Source organism: Eschrichtius robustus, chromosome 9 (genome assembly GCF_028021215.1).
Source record: "Eschrichtius robustus isolate mEscRob2 chromosome 9, mEscRob2.pri, whole genome shotgun sequence".
Taxonomy (NCBI): domain Eukaryota; kingdom Metazoa; phylum Chordata; class Mammalia; order Artiodactyla; family Eschrichtiidae; genus Eschrichtius; species Eschrichtius robustus.
The window spans coordinates 115,414,543-115,428,407 of NC_090832.1; the positions used below are offsets into that span (position 1 = coordinate 115,414,543).

The 13,865-nt window shown below is 47.7% G+C and overlaps 1 protein-coding gene across 1 annotated transcript in view; it reads right to left on the reverse strand.

The window, feature by feature from the left end:
* B3GAT2 (beta-1,3-glucuronyltransferase 2) overlaps positions 1-3,700 on the reverse strand; it is a 70,962-nt gene extending 67,262 nt beyond the window's left edge. The window contains exon 1 of the mRNA XM_068551575.1: positions 3,095-3,700. Coding sequence (XP_068407676.1) covers positions 3,095-3,700 — 606 coding nt within the window. The remainder of the gene's footprint in view (positions 1-3,094) is intronic.
* Between the last annotated feature and the right edge of the window lie 10,165 nt (positions 3,701-13,865).

Consider the following 13,865-nt stretch of genomic DNA (forward strand, 5'->3'; position numbering starts at 1 on the left):
TAGTGAGAGGCCTGTGCACCGCGATGAAGAGTGGCCCCCACTTGCCGCAACTAGAGAAAGCCCTCGCACAGAAACGAAGACCCAACACAGCCATAAAAAAAAAATAAAAAAAAAAAGAGATGAAGACTAACTCAGGACACTCTTTCCTTAGGTACTGTGAATTACTTAAAAACCAATTTGTGTGTACACCATAGAAAGGGCTGAGATATACACCTGGCCCTACAGCATCCCTGATCAGCATCTGTCCTCCCGTCCAAGGAGCTGTAGTTTTTAGATGTTTTAACTGGTCCTACCTTTTCTCCAAGAGAGCACTGTCTAGACTGCAATCCGCATGGAATCATTAATCCTAGAACGGGTGGAGAGTAGGCCAGCCCCTTAATGCACAAGACTAAGGATGCATAAATTCCACTAATCCGACTTCTTAGAGAGTGCAATCCTGCTTGCCATGAAAAGAACGTGCTGTAAAAGAAAACTGCATGTCTCAACATAGATGCCTGGTGAACAGAGATATGCCTGCTTTGTCCAAAAACACTGCGTTGGGGGAGGGATGGTGGGTGAGAACGGGATTAGTCCTAAAATGCCTGTCTGGGAGGAACCTCTAGGAGCTACAGAACTTAAATTCTAAGTGTATCAGGCATATTATGCTTTTTAAAAAATCCCTTCTCTTGTATATTTTGTATATGTGGCACCTCTCCTTAAATAACAGTTGCACATGCTCTTAAGCTTATTTTGAATATTTCATTACTTCCAACTGTACGAAACGTTAGTGTCTTGAAAGTTTTGCATTTCTTTCCTATATAGTTTCCTCTCGGCCAATGCTATTTTTTTCTCCTTACCCTCGCCTCTTTCTTTATCTTCTCTCTCTCTTTTCTCCCCCATGGACCAATTAAAAAAAAAAACCTACTGCATTCTTCTCTTGCTGCTTCATATGCACCACCACCAAAGCCTTCCTTTCAGTTTGGGAAGCATCAAAGGAAGACTGTATTCTGAGCCGTTTCTCTGCCCGTCTGTGCCAACTCTTCCATTCAATCCAATACCTCACACCAACCGGCTAGAAGCTGGAAGAAACTGAAACTCACGGCTCTTCATAGCCCGTCCCCTTAAAAGGTTAATTAATAATAATGTTCACTATTTTGCTTACATAAGACCACACATTTTCACAGGTAGGGCAACTTCCAAGTTGTAGAAGAAGGAAAAAAGACTTTGGGGTTTACGATAGCTAGTGGGAAGCAGCCGCATAGCACAGGGAGATCAGCTCGGTGCTTTGTGACCACCTAGAGGGGTGGGATAGGGAGGGTGGGAGGGAGGGAGACACAAGAGGGAAGAGATATGGGGATATATGTATATGCATAGCTGATTCACTTTGTCATAAAGCAGAAACTAACACACCACTGTAAAGCAATCATACTCCAATAAATATGTTTAAAATAAAATACTAAACCCAAGATCCTACTAGAATATGATAAGCAATAAATAAATATTATTTTTAAAAAAGACTTTGGGGTTTAAAATGATGGTGTACTGAAATGTAAGGGTCTTTGCTTCAGAATACAAACCACGTCTTTTGGGGGCAAGAGTACACAAACAGGATCACAATAAGAACCCAACTTAAAAAATCAGATGATATCTCTAATCTTGGTTATAATAAAGACCATACTATAGATGACAGGCTTATTGATTTCTTCGGGGGGGAAAAACACACGTGAAGAAAGCCCTTCATCGCGAAAGCATGGAGAAGAAAAGATGGGAGCGATGACTGGTCCTTTTATTCATGAAGCAGGAGAGGATGAATAGAAATGAAGGCAGCAATTGCTCTTAAGAAATGGATTTTTAAAGCCACACAGGCAGAAGAATTAAGCCGGAGAGGTACAGAATAGCTCCGTCCTGAGGTTATGAAAGCCAAACTGAGATATCAGGATGGAAGCATGGGACGTTTGTGATTTCTAGACGTACAGATTGTCCAGTTTACTTGGCGGAAGGGGAGGGATGATGGCGTCTCCGAGGCAGGATGTCAGGAATTTGGGGGAGAGGAAGGCAACAGTCCCACGATATGTCAAAAAGCCCAGGATTTTTTTTCCGCTATATTTGTGGAGGAGGAACAAGAAAAGTGAAAACTACGCAAATCAGCCTCATTTGCAGAACGCTCGCGCGTGCGCACACACTCAGGCGGCAATATACCAACCTCAAGGACTGACACCTGTTCTAACCGGGTGCCTGATGGCTTTGTGCACCTGTAGCCTCCAAGGGAAACTGTGCCATCCCAGCAGCAGCAGCAGCAGCAGGCCGGGCTGCGCCGAGGACCTCATGGCAGGCACCAGGATGCAATGGCCCGGTGCCAGAGTGGCCAAAGAGGGTCCTAGAGAAGGGTAAGGAAAAGGAAACGGGCAGTCCAGCTGATACCTCGGACTGCAGAAAGACAGAACCACAGGGCAGGGCAGTCTCAACTCAGTTGCCAGAGGGCTTCCTTTTAAAGGAGGTCATCTTTAGAGTCAGACAGGGCCTTTGCGGGGTGCGGGAAGAGATGAAAGGAGGACCCCTTAGAAGTCAGGCTTTTCTCTAGTAACCATTTCCGTGCCAGCGGACTGTACGACAGAAATGTGTCTGTGGGCTGATTTTTAGTTTCCTTCTCCACCGTCCTCCCGATATGGTGCTAGACTCAGAATCACACCTGTGTGCGCGGAAGGGCCTCGGAGACCACCGAGCCCGCCCCCAGTGCGCTGGGTCCCTCCCCCGTCTCTCCTGCAGCCCGGCCCCACGGAGCTCCATCCTCGGGCCGGACAGAGCCCAGTTCCGAGAAATCATCCCCGCGCCTCACACCCGCGCCACCGCCTCGGCCCGGTCGTGGGGCCGGTGTGTGTATGTCGGGGCGGGGGAGCAGCAAAGCCCCCGCCAGACTCCCTCCCCGAGTCACAGTGGTCCTCTCACCCCCTCCACCCCCGGGGCCAGCGGGGGGCTGTGGAGCTCTGCGCCCAGAGTCCCGTGTGCACGCTGGGGTAGGTGAGCACTGCCCAGCGCAGCGGCGGCAGGACCGGCACGCGGGGGCCCCTCCCGCCCGCCTGCCCCACCCCCCCCGGCGGGGCGCGCCGGCCGCTACCTCCTGGAAGAGCTCGAGACTGTAGGTGTTGTCGTCGTCGGCGAAGAAGAGCACGCCGGGCTGCGCGCGCTGGTGCCCGTGCCGCTGGCGCAGCCAGGCCAAGCCGGCGTTGCGCTGCTCGGTGGCGCGCGGCAGCCCGGGCCGCTTGTAGCGCCGCGGCGTGGGCACGTGCAGGTGCGTGCTGGGCAGCCCCGCGCGCGCCAGGAAGCGGCTCACCAGCTCGCTGCGCGCCGCCGCGTCCTCCACCAGGATCCAGTGCAGCTGCGCCACCTGGCGGAACGTGTTAGCCAGGCGGGTCAGCTCGGCCTTCTGCACCGGGCGGCTGTAGGTGGGCGTGATGGCATAGATGGTGGGCAGCGGCGGCTCGGGCGGCGGCGGCGGCGGCGGCGGCGGCGGCCGCGACTCGTTGCGCTGCTCCCGGCCGCGCCCCGGGCCGCCCCGGCGGAGCGGGAGGCGAGCGGCCCCGCGGCCCCCGGCGTAGGGCGAGAAGTAGGGGCGCGGGGTGAGCGGGGGCGCGGGCCTACGCGTGTCCACGTCGAGCATGATGATGACGATCAGGATCCAGGGCAGGAGGATGAAGAAGCGGCTGAAGAGCACTGACTTCATGGCGCGCTCTCCCCCGGCCTCTCGGACGCCCCGGACCGGGGCGAGCCGGGGGACCCCAGCGCGCAGTTTGGACGGCGGCGGCGCCCGCGCTCCGGAAGCCGCGGCCCGCGCGCTCTCCACGGGGTGGGTAGCGGGGCGCTGCGGGGGCGCGGAGCCGGGCCTGGGGGATCCGCGCAGGTGCCGAGGAGCTCGGGCTACAGGGCGGGCGGGCGGCGATGCCCCTACTCCGGGGAGTCGGCGGGAAGCGGGACTCGGTCCAGCGGCGCGCCGCCGGCCCCGGAGTTACGCCGAGAGCCGGGAAGGCGGCGATCCCACCGCGCTCTTTCCGAAGAGCGGGACCTGGGAGCCGTCCCGCGGCGCTGCGGGAAAAGGGACTCCAGCCGCGGGCCCCCGATGCGCTGCCGGGGGCACCTTCGAGGGCGGGGGGCAGGCGCCGAGGGCTCTCCTTCGTCACATCCCAGCCCCGGCGGCGAGGACCGAGGGCGACGCCGGGGGTGCCGTGCGCCCAGCCCTGCTCGCGCGCCGCAGCGGAAGCCTGCGCTCCGATCCCTCGCTCCGCTCTGCTCCTCGGAGAAGCTCTCCCGGCTCCGGCAGCAAGATCCCAAAGCCAGGAAAGAGAGAAAAAGCGAGGGGCGGGGGCGCTGCGGACTCCAGCGTCCTCCCATTGCTCCTGGGGGGAGACAGCAGCGCTGCTACTGGCGGAGAGGGGCTGCGAGGGGGAGGCGGGGAGGGGGCCCGGCCAGCCGGCTCCGGAGGCTGCTGCTGCACCGCCGGTGGGGAGCGGGAGGAGGGTCCCCCCCCCGCCCCGGGCGCCACGGCCCCGGGCAGGGGATGGATGCTCGCTCGCCCGTCTCCGCGCGCTCTTAGCTTCCTGAAACGCTACAGGGTCTTTGGAGACCAGCCAGGAAAACCCAGGCACGTGCGGAAAACTCGGGAGACCTCGGGTGGAGAGTGACAGGAGAGGAGAGGCGGGAGAGGGCGAAGGATGCCTTCTCGGGCGCCTGGCCGCGGGGTTCGTGTGCCGGGGGTGGACCGCGCAGCGCCGACAAAAAGCGCTTTCACCCAAAGGCAGAGATCAACAGAAGCCCCGGGAGACGGAGGGGTGCCTCCAAGGGTCTTTGGCTTGTGAGATGGCCCGGAAGAAAGAATCAATCCGAACGTTTGCTGCCTGACTGCAGTTAGATCATTGCGGGAAAATTCCTACAACTCCAGCCGAGTACGTTGAACTTATTTTCCTCCCTTAATTTGGAGTCCCATTTCCTCACAGCTGGCTGACATCATAATTATTCCCTTTGACCCGCCCGACGATCCTTTCGAGAAGGCCTGGGGAGTGGAATCACCTCGTTTTCTGGATGAGGAAGTTCCGAGGCTGGTGGCGTTGGCCCAGAGGAAACGGGACGCGGATGCCCCGAGTCTAGCCAGTGGCTTCTTCTCTGCGCGGCCTGCAGAAGCCTCTCCCGACACAGCCCCGCCGGGCGGGCCGGCCCCCCTAGATGTAAGCATGGTGCACTCGAAACCAAACGGAGCGCACGGTGACGTGTGGGAACCATGACAGTGCCTGGAAGACACGAGTAAACGTAGGCGCTTGGTTCGGATGTTTTCTATCTAGCGTACCCACTGTCTACGTCCCTGGCCGTCTGTGATGGACCGGGATGAAAGAAGAGGTACCTCGCTTCGTAGTCACGTCCCGGGGAGGTGCTCGCACGCACGCAGAGCAGCAGGAAAGCCTTTCCCCCCAGACTATGATAAATAATTTCTGAGCCCATCTTCCCTCGGCTGTCTGTCTTCCTCAGGCTCGTTCGCAAGTAAATCCCTGCGATCGCGCTCTAAGTGTGCGCGCGGGGAGCGCTCTGGGGCGGAGGCCCCTCTGTCCGGCGGTTCTGCCGCTGCTGGTTTTCTCAGAACCAGGAATCTGGTTCTGCCCTGCCCTGGATGCCCTGGTTGCTCCCACCTGCCCTCAGGCCCTGGCGCGTCCGTGAATTTCCCTAACTTCCCGCCCAGAGTCTGAAGCCTGAGAGTGACATTTATAGATCTAACCCCGCCCGCCACCCTCGCAAGGGCTAACCTTCTCTTCCACCTCCCGGTATCACCTACAGCTCATGCTTTAAATCGGCGGATCAGTGCCTCCAAGACATAGGACACAATGAATCCATCGGACCCCTTCCCATGTTCGCGGATAGCTTAACGGGCCTGTGAAAATAGCACAACCTCGGGAAAACGCGTCCCGGTCAGGCCCCGTGGTGTCAAGGTCAGCATCCTGGGGGAGGCGGAGGGATGAGGGTGGGGGAGGGGATTCAGTGGCGGCTTTTCTCAAATACTGGAAAGCAGCACACACACCTGCCCATCCTGCAAAGATTACTGAAGTCTCTTTCAGCCTGTTGGAATTTTTTAAAATGTAGTTGAAGAGAAATGCCTTGTGTGTTACCTGTAGTGAAGTTGGAGTGGTTACAGACTTGTTCTTAAAAGCGTCACTAACCTTCGTTAGTAGAGACCTTTTGGTTATCCCCTCTGTACCATAAAACATATTTCCTAATTGCTTCTTTTCCAGCAACCAGGACTGTTCAGGGATGAGACACTTTCAAAATCAATCAAATTTTGGAATTTATTTTGGGATTTTGACTGCTGCCCAGGATTCGCAGGTGTCATACAACACAACACTTAACCAGCACACCCACATCCAGGAGGTCCGTGCATCTTTTCTATTACCCTTAGTCAGCATTTGCACCCAGGTTTATCTCATCCAGTCATCTGCTGGGAGCATCATGTTTCTTGGAGTCAGGTCGAACAGGGTTTGATCCCCAGCTGGGCTGCTTGGGCAACTTTAGAAAGTCAACGAGCTTTTCAAAGCCTGTTTCCTCATCTGGAAAATGGACTTAATAAAACATACTTCATCAAAATCTTGTAGGGATTAAATAGGATACGTTAGGTAAAGTGTTTTGCAGAGGAGCTGGCATTATGCAGCAGTCAGTCAATAAATGGTATTTAAACACAGGTTAACGCTTCCTCAAAGGAACGTCTCACCCCAGGGGATCTGTGTGATCCTCATGACAATGCCTCGAAATAGGACTCGCACCTGTGGAGAAGGTGTTGGTGTGTGTGGTAGAGTCTTCCCGGAGGTGGGGTAGGGACGGGAAGAAAGAGGAAATCAACTTTCCCCAAATACAAGTTACCCCTTGTCACACAATAAGGATGACATGATTCCAAGTGACATTTATTTCAAACAACTGAATATGCCACATTGTTCTACATTCAGTGCCTCAAAAATGTGGACCCACATCCTTCATGATCAAATCTGAGCGAAGATATAAAGCTATAAAAATTATTAAGAATGTCCATTTGAAGCCCAAAACCAGGGTAAAACACTTTCGAGTGCAAAAATGTATCATGCTTTAAAAAATATTGAGAGAATTATCAGGTGCTAGAATGGAAACAGCTTCTTTACGTGGAAGCATGAAGAAAATGTCATTTTTCTGAAGCATAATCACTGGTAGCTGTAGTACTTTTCCATATTTGTTTACAATCTTCTTACATGAAACAATTTAAACGTGATCTGCAGCTGATAATGAAGGTTGGTGAAAGTCACTAGAGTAATTAAAATGATTACCTAACTTCAGAGCTTCTGTATATCCTCTTGGTGTTTATTTTCATCTAATCTCTCTAATTATTTGTGTAACAAAGTGAGCATTGTTTCTTCTGTACTAATGAAGCCTTGGATTGCTGGCATCAGCTACTGTGTTTCAGCATTCAGCTGCTGTTCTCAAATAAACAAAGGTTAAAAAAAAAACACCTCATCTGGGGAGTTAACAAAAAACATATTGCATAATCACTAAACATTTGCATTTTGCCTTGAGTAATATGCAACTGTTACTTCGGCAGCAAAAAGACTGCAGCCCGATTAGTGCTCTGTATAGAACTGATCCCATTTGACATTTGAGCCCGGAGTTCTGCTAGTGTGACTAAATCAACCTTAACGTGAGCATTTTGGAACTTCCTTGATAGTCAAGTGAGAAGGAGATCAAGAAAAAAAGCTATACACAATTAGGTATTTGTAAATATCTGTATAATATTATGGGTATGCAAATCAGGTTGTAAGAAGAATCAACTAACTCACGTGGGAATAATAATGTAATGGGGACGGTATTGATAATCAATACCCACGTGTGTGTGAGCACACATATTTTCTGATAAAATAATCAGATACAATTATGTGAAAGAATGATGTCAAAATAAATAATTCGAATAGTCCCAAATTCCAGGGATACATGACAGTTTCATTGATTACTGTCAGAAAAATGACACCCAAACCACAAATTAAATGGCTCATTTGGTTAATTTATTTTCATGCATCTGGATCCTTTTCAGATATCAATTTTGGCTTAGAATTGTTCTAAATTTTAATGCTTCCTTAAAATTGTAGACATTTGCAGCTATTATGCACAAAATGTGACATTAGAAGTAGTTTCTCAGTAAAACTCTATTTTTGTAGGATGGGTTGGGATCAAGTTTATTCAGTAAAAGTGGTTTACTCGAAAATTAGAAATTGGCAGTTTATCCTAACAATTTTATTGAAAAATAATATCATTTAGTTTGAATAATAGCGGAAGATAAAACATGCCAATTTTCCTCCTTTTCTCTTTATTAATGAATTAGGATGCACAAAAGAGCAATAAAACATGCATAAGGCATATTAGCATCCTTTATATCTTTTTCCCTCACTATCTTAAGTATTGGCATTTATGTTAAAATGGTAATTTGTTAGAAATAGGATTTTACCGTAAAACTACATAATCTACCTTTCACGGTTGTCATGAGAATCAAAAGAAATAATGCAGGTGAAAAGACATTAAACACTGTAAAGTCATTTATACATGCAAAATGCAATGAATCAAGATTGGCCATGAGTTGATAATTGTTGAAGCTAGGATATTACACATGGCGGTTCCTAATATTATTAGACCTATTTATACATGTTTCAAATTCTCCATAATTAAAGGTTAAACTACATAAGTGATTATGTACTACTGTTTGTTTACCAAGATGGGACTGCTGGACCCAGAAGCTGGGTGGGTAGATTATGCCATATCTCATGGAATCAGTCTCTTGGTCCAGAGACTAGGTTAGTCAGTTAAACAGTTATGTCCTATTTCAGGAGGCAATGGTGTAGGTGGAAGTTGTGAGGTGGGGATATCTAAATTAGGCCTTAATATAGTATGAGTAACAGTCATTTAATAAGGGGCATGTCTATGGAAATAAAAGAAAAATGTTAATGATTAGAACAAATTATAAACTGAATTTTTGAGTCCAGAGGGCAGTCAGTCGAGAAGATTTTTAGAGGTTGGGCTTGAAGCATCTTTAGATGGTAGACTGAGGATAGGTAGTGGTGATCTAATATATATGTATATATATATATATATATATATTTTTTTTTTTTTTTTTTTGGTAATTTGACTATCTCTGGTGATGGCATCAGGTGATATGTATCATGGTGAAATTTCTGAGGGGCCTACACCCAGCATGCAGGTTGTCTATACGTGATCTGTTGTGATTTCCTTGGTTTCTTCTTTTTTGTATCAAGTCGTCCAGCTTCAGCTTGCTGGGATTCAGAAAAAGGGCAGCTTTAGTTTTTAGTGATGTTAGGTCAAGAGGGTGGGAGAAAAATTGGAAGTATTAATTATTGACGAAATGCACAAAATGGCAGGAACGAGATTACGAAGAGGAGAAAAATCCCAGTCAGTGAACATGGCACTGTTCAACAGCCACGCAGGTGTGTCACAGCTTTCACTGAAACAGAATTTTCCCCAGACAGTCACCCCCATTTTTACCAAAGATAATTGAAGGAAGATGAATTTCTTTGTAAAACAAGTTTACTCTCATGAAAATTGGCTTGATTATTTACATAAGTACAAGAAGAATAGTGATTTATCGTATAGGCCCTTTTAAAGTCTGCTTTGCTGTAACTTTTAAGAAGGAATCTCAGGAGAGTGGCAGAGATGACAGAGTAGAAAGACCCTGAGCTCATCTCCTCTCAGGAGCACAGTAAAATCACAACTATCTGTAGAACAACCATCAGTGAAAAAGACTGGATGGAACCTACCAGAAAAGATCTTCTACAACTAAATACATAAAGAAGGAAACACAACGAGACAGGTAGGAGGGGGCGGACTCACAATATAATCAAGTCCCATACCCCCAGGTGGGTGACCCACAAACTGGAGAATAATTATATTGCAGAGCTTCTCCCACAGGAGTGAGAATTCTGAGTCCCATGTCAGGCTCCCCAACCCAGGGGTCCAGCACCAGGAAGAGGAGCCACAGAACATCTGGCTTTGAAGGCCAGCAGAACTTAGTTTTGGAAGCCCCACAGGACTGGGGGAAATAGACTTCACTCTTAAATGCCACACACAACATCTCACACACACCAAGACCCAGGGCAAAAGCGGTAATTCAACAGGAGCCTGGGCCAGACCTACCTGCTAGTCTTGGAGAGTCTCCTGGAGAAGCGGGGGGTGGCTGTAGCTCACCATGGGGACACAGACCCTGGTGAGAGCCATATTGGGGAACATTCTACTGCACGAACACTACTGCTGGCAGCTGTCATCTTGGTTCATTATTGCCAAGGCTTAACACCACCTAACAGCCTGTAAACTCCAGTGCTGGGATGCCTCAGGCCAAACAATTATCTCGGCAGGGACAAAAACCCACCCTTCAGATGCCTAAATACTTCCTGAACCCACAGCCCCTAGACTTGGCCCTGCTTCCCAGAGGGCCAGGACCCAGCTCCACCCACCAGTGGCCAGGCACCTGCCTTTCCCACAGGGAAGCCTGCACAAATCTCTAGACCAGCTTCACCCCAAATCGGGCAGACACCGACACAAGAAAATTACAGTTCCACAGTCTGTAGAGCCAGCCTTCCCACAGCAGGCCAGACCCTACACTGGGACCAGCTGGGCTCTGGCCCTGCCCCATAGCAGGTCAGTGCATGCTTTGGGACACCCAACACCCCATACTCAACTGTGTTAGGAACACCCAAAAGATCTCCACCCAAAGATCTGAAATGAGCTCTGGGATCTGTGAGCCCTGAAGCCAGACTCCAGGAACCAGCTCTGCCTGCCATGAGTCCAGCACTAACCCCAGGACCTGGCTTCACCCACCAGTGGGTGGGCAACAGCTCCAGAGTCTTTGGGACCCTGCCTCTGCCCACCAGTGTACCCGCACTAGTCCAGGGGGCTCCGAGGGTTCTGCAGCCAGCAGGCTCGTGACCAGGACCCACTAAACAGCAGCATCTGCACAAGGCAGGGCCTGGCAACCAACTGGGCTAGGGGCCAACCTAGCCTGCCAGGTCACCCACAGAGTCAGCCCACCACACAGAAGAACCCATTCAGCCCTCTTAGGGGGAACCCCTAGAGCATATAGCTCAGGTGATGAGAGGGGAGTGCACTGCTGGGATGAATAGGATGTCTCCTACAGAGGGCAACTTCTCCGAGGTTGACAAATGTAATCTAATCTCCCACATACATAAACATACAAATAGCTACTTAGACAAAATAAGGTGGCCGAGGAATATGTTCTAGATGAGGAACAAGATAAAACCCCAGAAAAAGAACTAAATGAAGTGGAGATAGGCAACCTACCCAAGAAAGATTTCAGAGTAATGATCATAAAAATGATCAAAAAACTTGGGAGAGAACGGATGCACAGAGCAAGAAATTAGAAGTTTTAAACAAAGAATTAGAAAATATAAAGAACAACAAAACAGAGATGAAGAATACAATAACTGAAATGAAAACTATACAGAATGAATCAACAGTAAACTTAATGAGTCAGAAGAATGGATCAGGTTCCTTAAAAAACTAAAAATAGAACTACCATATGACCCAGCATTCCCACTCCTGGGCATATACCCTGAGAAAACCATAATTCAAAACGAGAAATGTACCACAATATTCATTGCAGCTCTATTTACAATAGCCAAGACATGGAAGCAACCTAACTCTCCATCAACAGATGAATGGATAAAGAAGATGTGGCACATATATACAATGGAATATTACTCAGCCATAAAAAGGAATGAAATTGAGTTATTTGTAATGAGGTAGACGGACCTAGAGTCTGTCATACAGAGTGAAGTAAGTCAGAAAGAGAAAAACAAATACTGTATGCTAACACACATATATGGAATCTAAAAAAAAAATGGTACTGATGAACCTAGTGGCAGTGCAGGAATAAAGTGATGTAGAGAACGGACTTGAGGACACAGTGGGGGAAAGGGAAGCTGGGATGAAGTGAGAGAGTAGCACTGACATATATACACTACCAAATGTAACATGGATGGCTAGTGCTACATAGCACAGGGAGATCAGCTCGATGCTTTGTGACCACCTAGAGGGGTGGGATAGGGAGGGTGGGAGGGAGGTTCAAGAGGGAGGGGATATGGAGATATATGTATACATATAGCTGATTCACTTTGTTGTACAGCAGAAACTAACACAACATTGTAAAGCAATTATACTCCTATGTGTATATATATATGTATATATATACATATATATACATATATATATACACACATATATATGTGTATATATATATATATATATATATATATATATATATAAACCCAATGGATTAGTGAGCTGGAAGACAGAGTAGTGGAAATCACTGCTGCTGAACAGGAAAAAGAATGAAAAGAAATGGGACGCCATCAATCACACTAATATTCATGTTATAGGGGTCCCAGAAGGAGAAGAGAGAGAGAAAGGGCCTGAGAAATATTTGAAGGGATAATAGCTGAAAACTTCACTAACCTGGGAAAGGAAACAGTCACCCAAGTCCAGGAAGCAGATAGTTCCACACAGGATTAACCTGCAGAGGAACACACCAAGGCACATTGTAATCAAAATGACACAAATTAAAGATAGACTATTAAGAGCAGCAAGGGAAAAGCAACAAATAACACACAAGGAAACTCCCATAAGGATATCAGCTGATTTTTTAGCAGAAATGCTGCAGGACAGAAGGGAGTGGCATGATATATTTAAAGTGATGAAAGGGAAAAAATTACAGCCAAGAATGCTCTACCTAGCAAGGCTCTCTCCTTCAGATTTGATGGAGAAATCAAAAGATTTACAGACAAGCAAAAATTAAGAGTCCAGCACCACCAAACCAGCTTTACAACAAATGTTAAAGGAACTTTTCTAGGAAAAAGAAAAGGCCAAAACTAGAGACAAGAAAATTGAAAAATGTAAAAGCTCACGGGTAAAGACAAACATACAGTAAAGGTAGGAAATCATCCACACACAAAGATAGTAGGGAGGTTAAAAGATAAAAGTTGTAAAAGCAACTGTATCCACAATAAGCAGTTAAGGGGTACACAAAACAACAATATGTAAAATATGATATCAACACAGTAATATTGAGGGGAGGAGAGTACAAATGCAGGGTTTTAAAAATGCATTTGAAATGAAGAGATCAGCAACTTAAAACAATCAACTATATATACAGTTTGTGATACAAAAGCCTCATGGTAACTGCAAACCAAAAATCTATAACAGATATACAGACAAAAAAGAAAAAGGAATCAAACATAACACTAAAGACAGTCATCAAATGACAAGAGGAGTGAACAAAAGAAGAAGAAGAAGGGGAGTGGGAAGACCTGCAAAAACAAATCCAAAACAATGAATAAAATGGCATTAAGAACATACCTATTGATAATTACCTTAAATGTAAATGGATTAAATGTTCCAACCAAAAGACACAGACTGGCTGAATGGATAGAAAAACAAGACAAGTATATATGCTGTCTACAAGAGGCTCACTTCAGATCTAGAGACACACACAGACTGAAAGTGAGGGGATGGAAAAAGGTATTCCATGCAAATGGAAATCAAAAGAAAGCTGGAGTAGCAATACTCATATCAGGCAAAATAGACTTTAAAATAAAGACTGTTAGAAGAGACAAAGCCATTACATAATGATCAAGGGATCAATCCAAGAAGAAGATATAACAATTGTAAATATATATGCATCCAACACAGGAGCACCTCAATAGAAAAGGCAAATGTTAACAGACATAAAAGGAGAAATTGACAGTAACACAATAATAGTGGAGGACTTTAACACACCACTTACCTCACTGGGCAGATCATCCAGACAGAAAATCAGT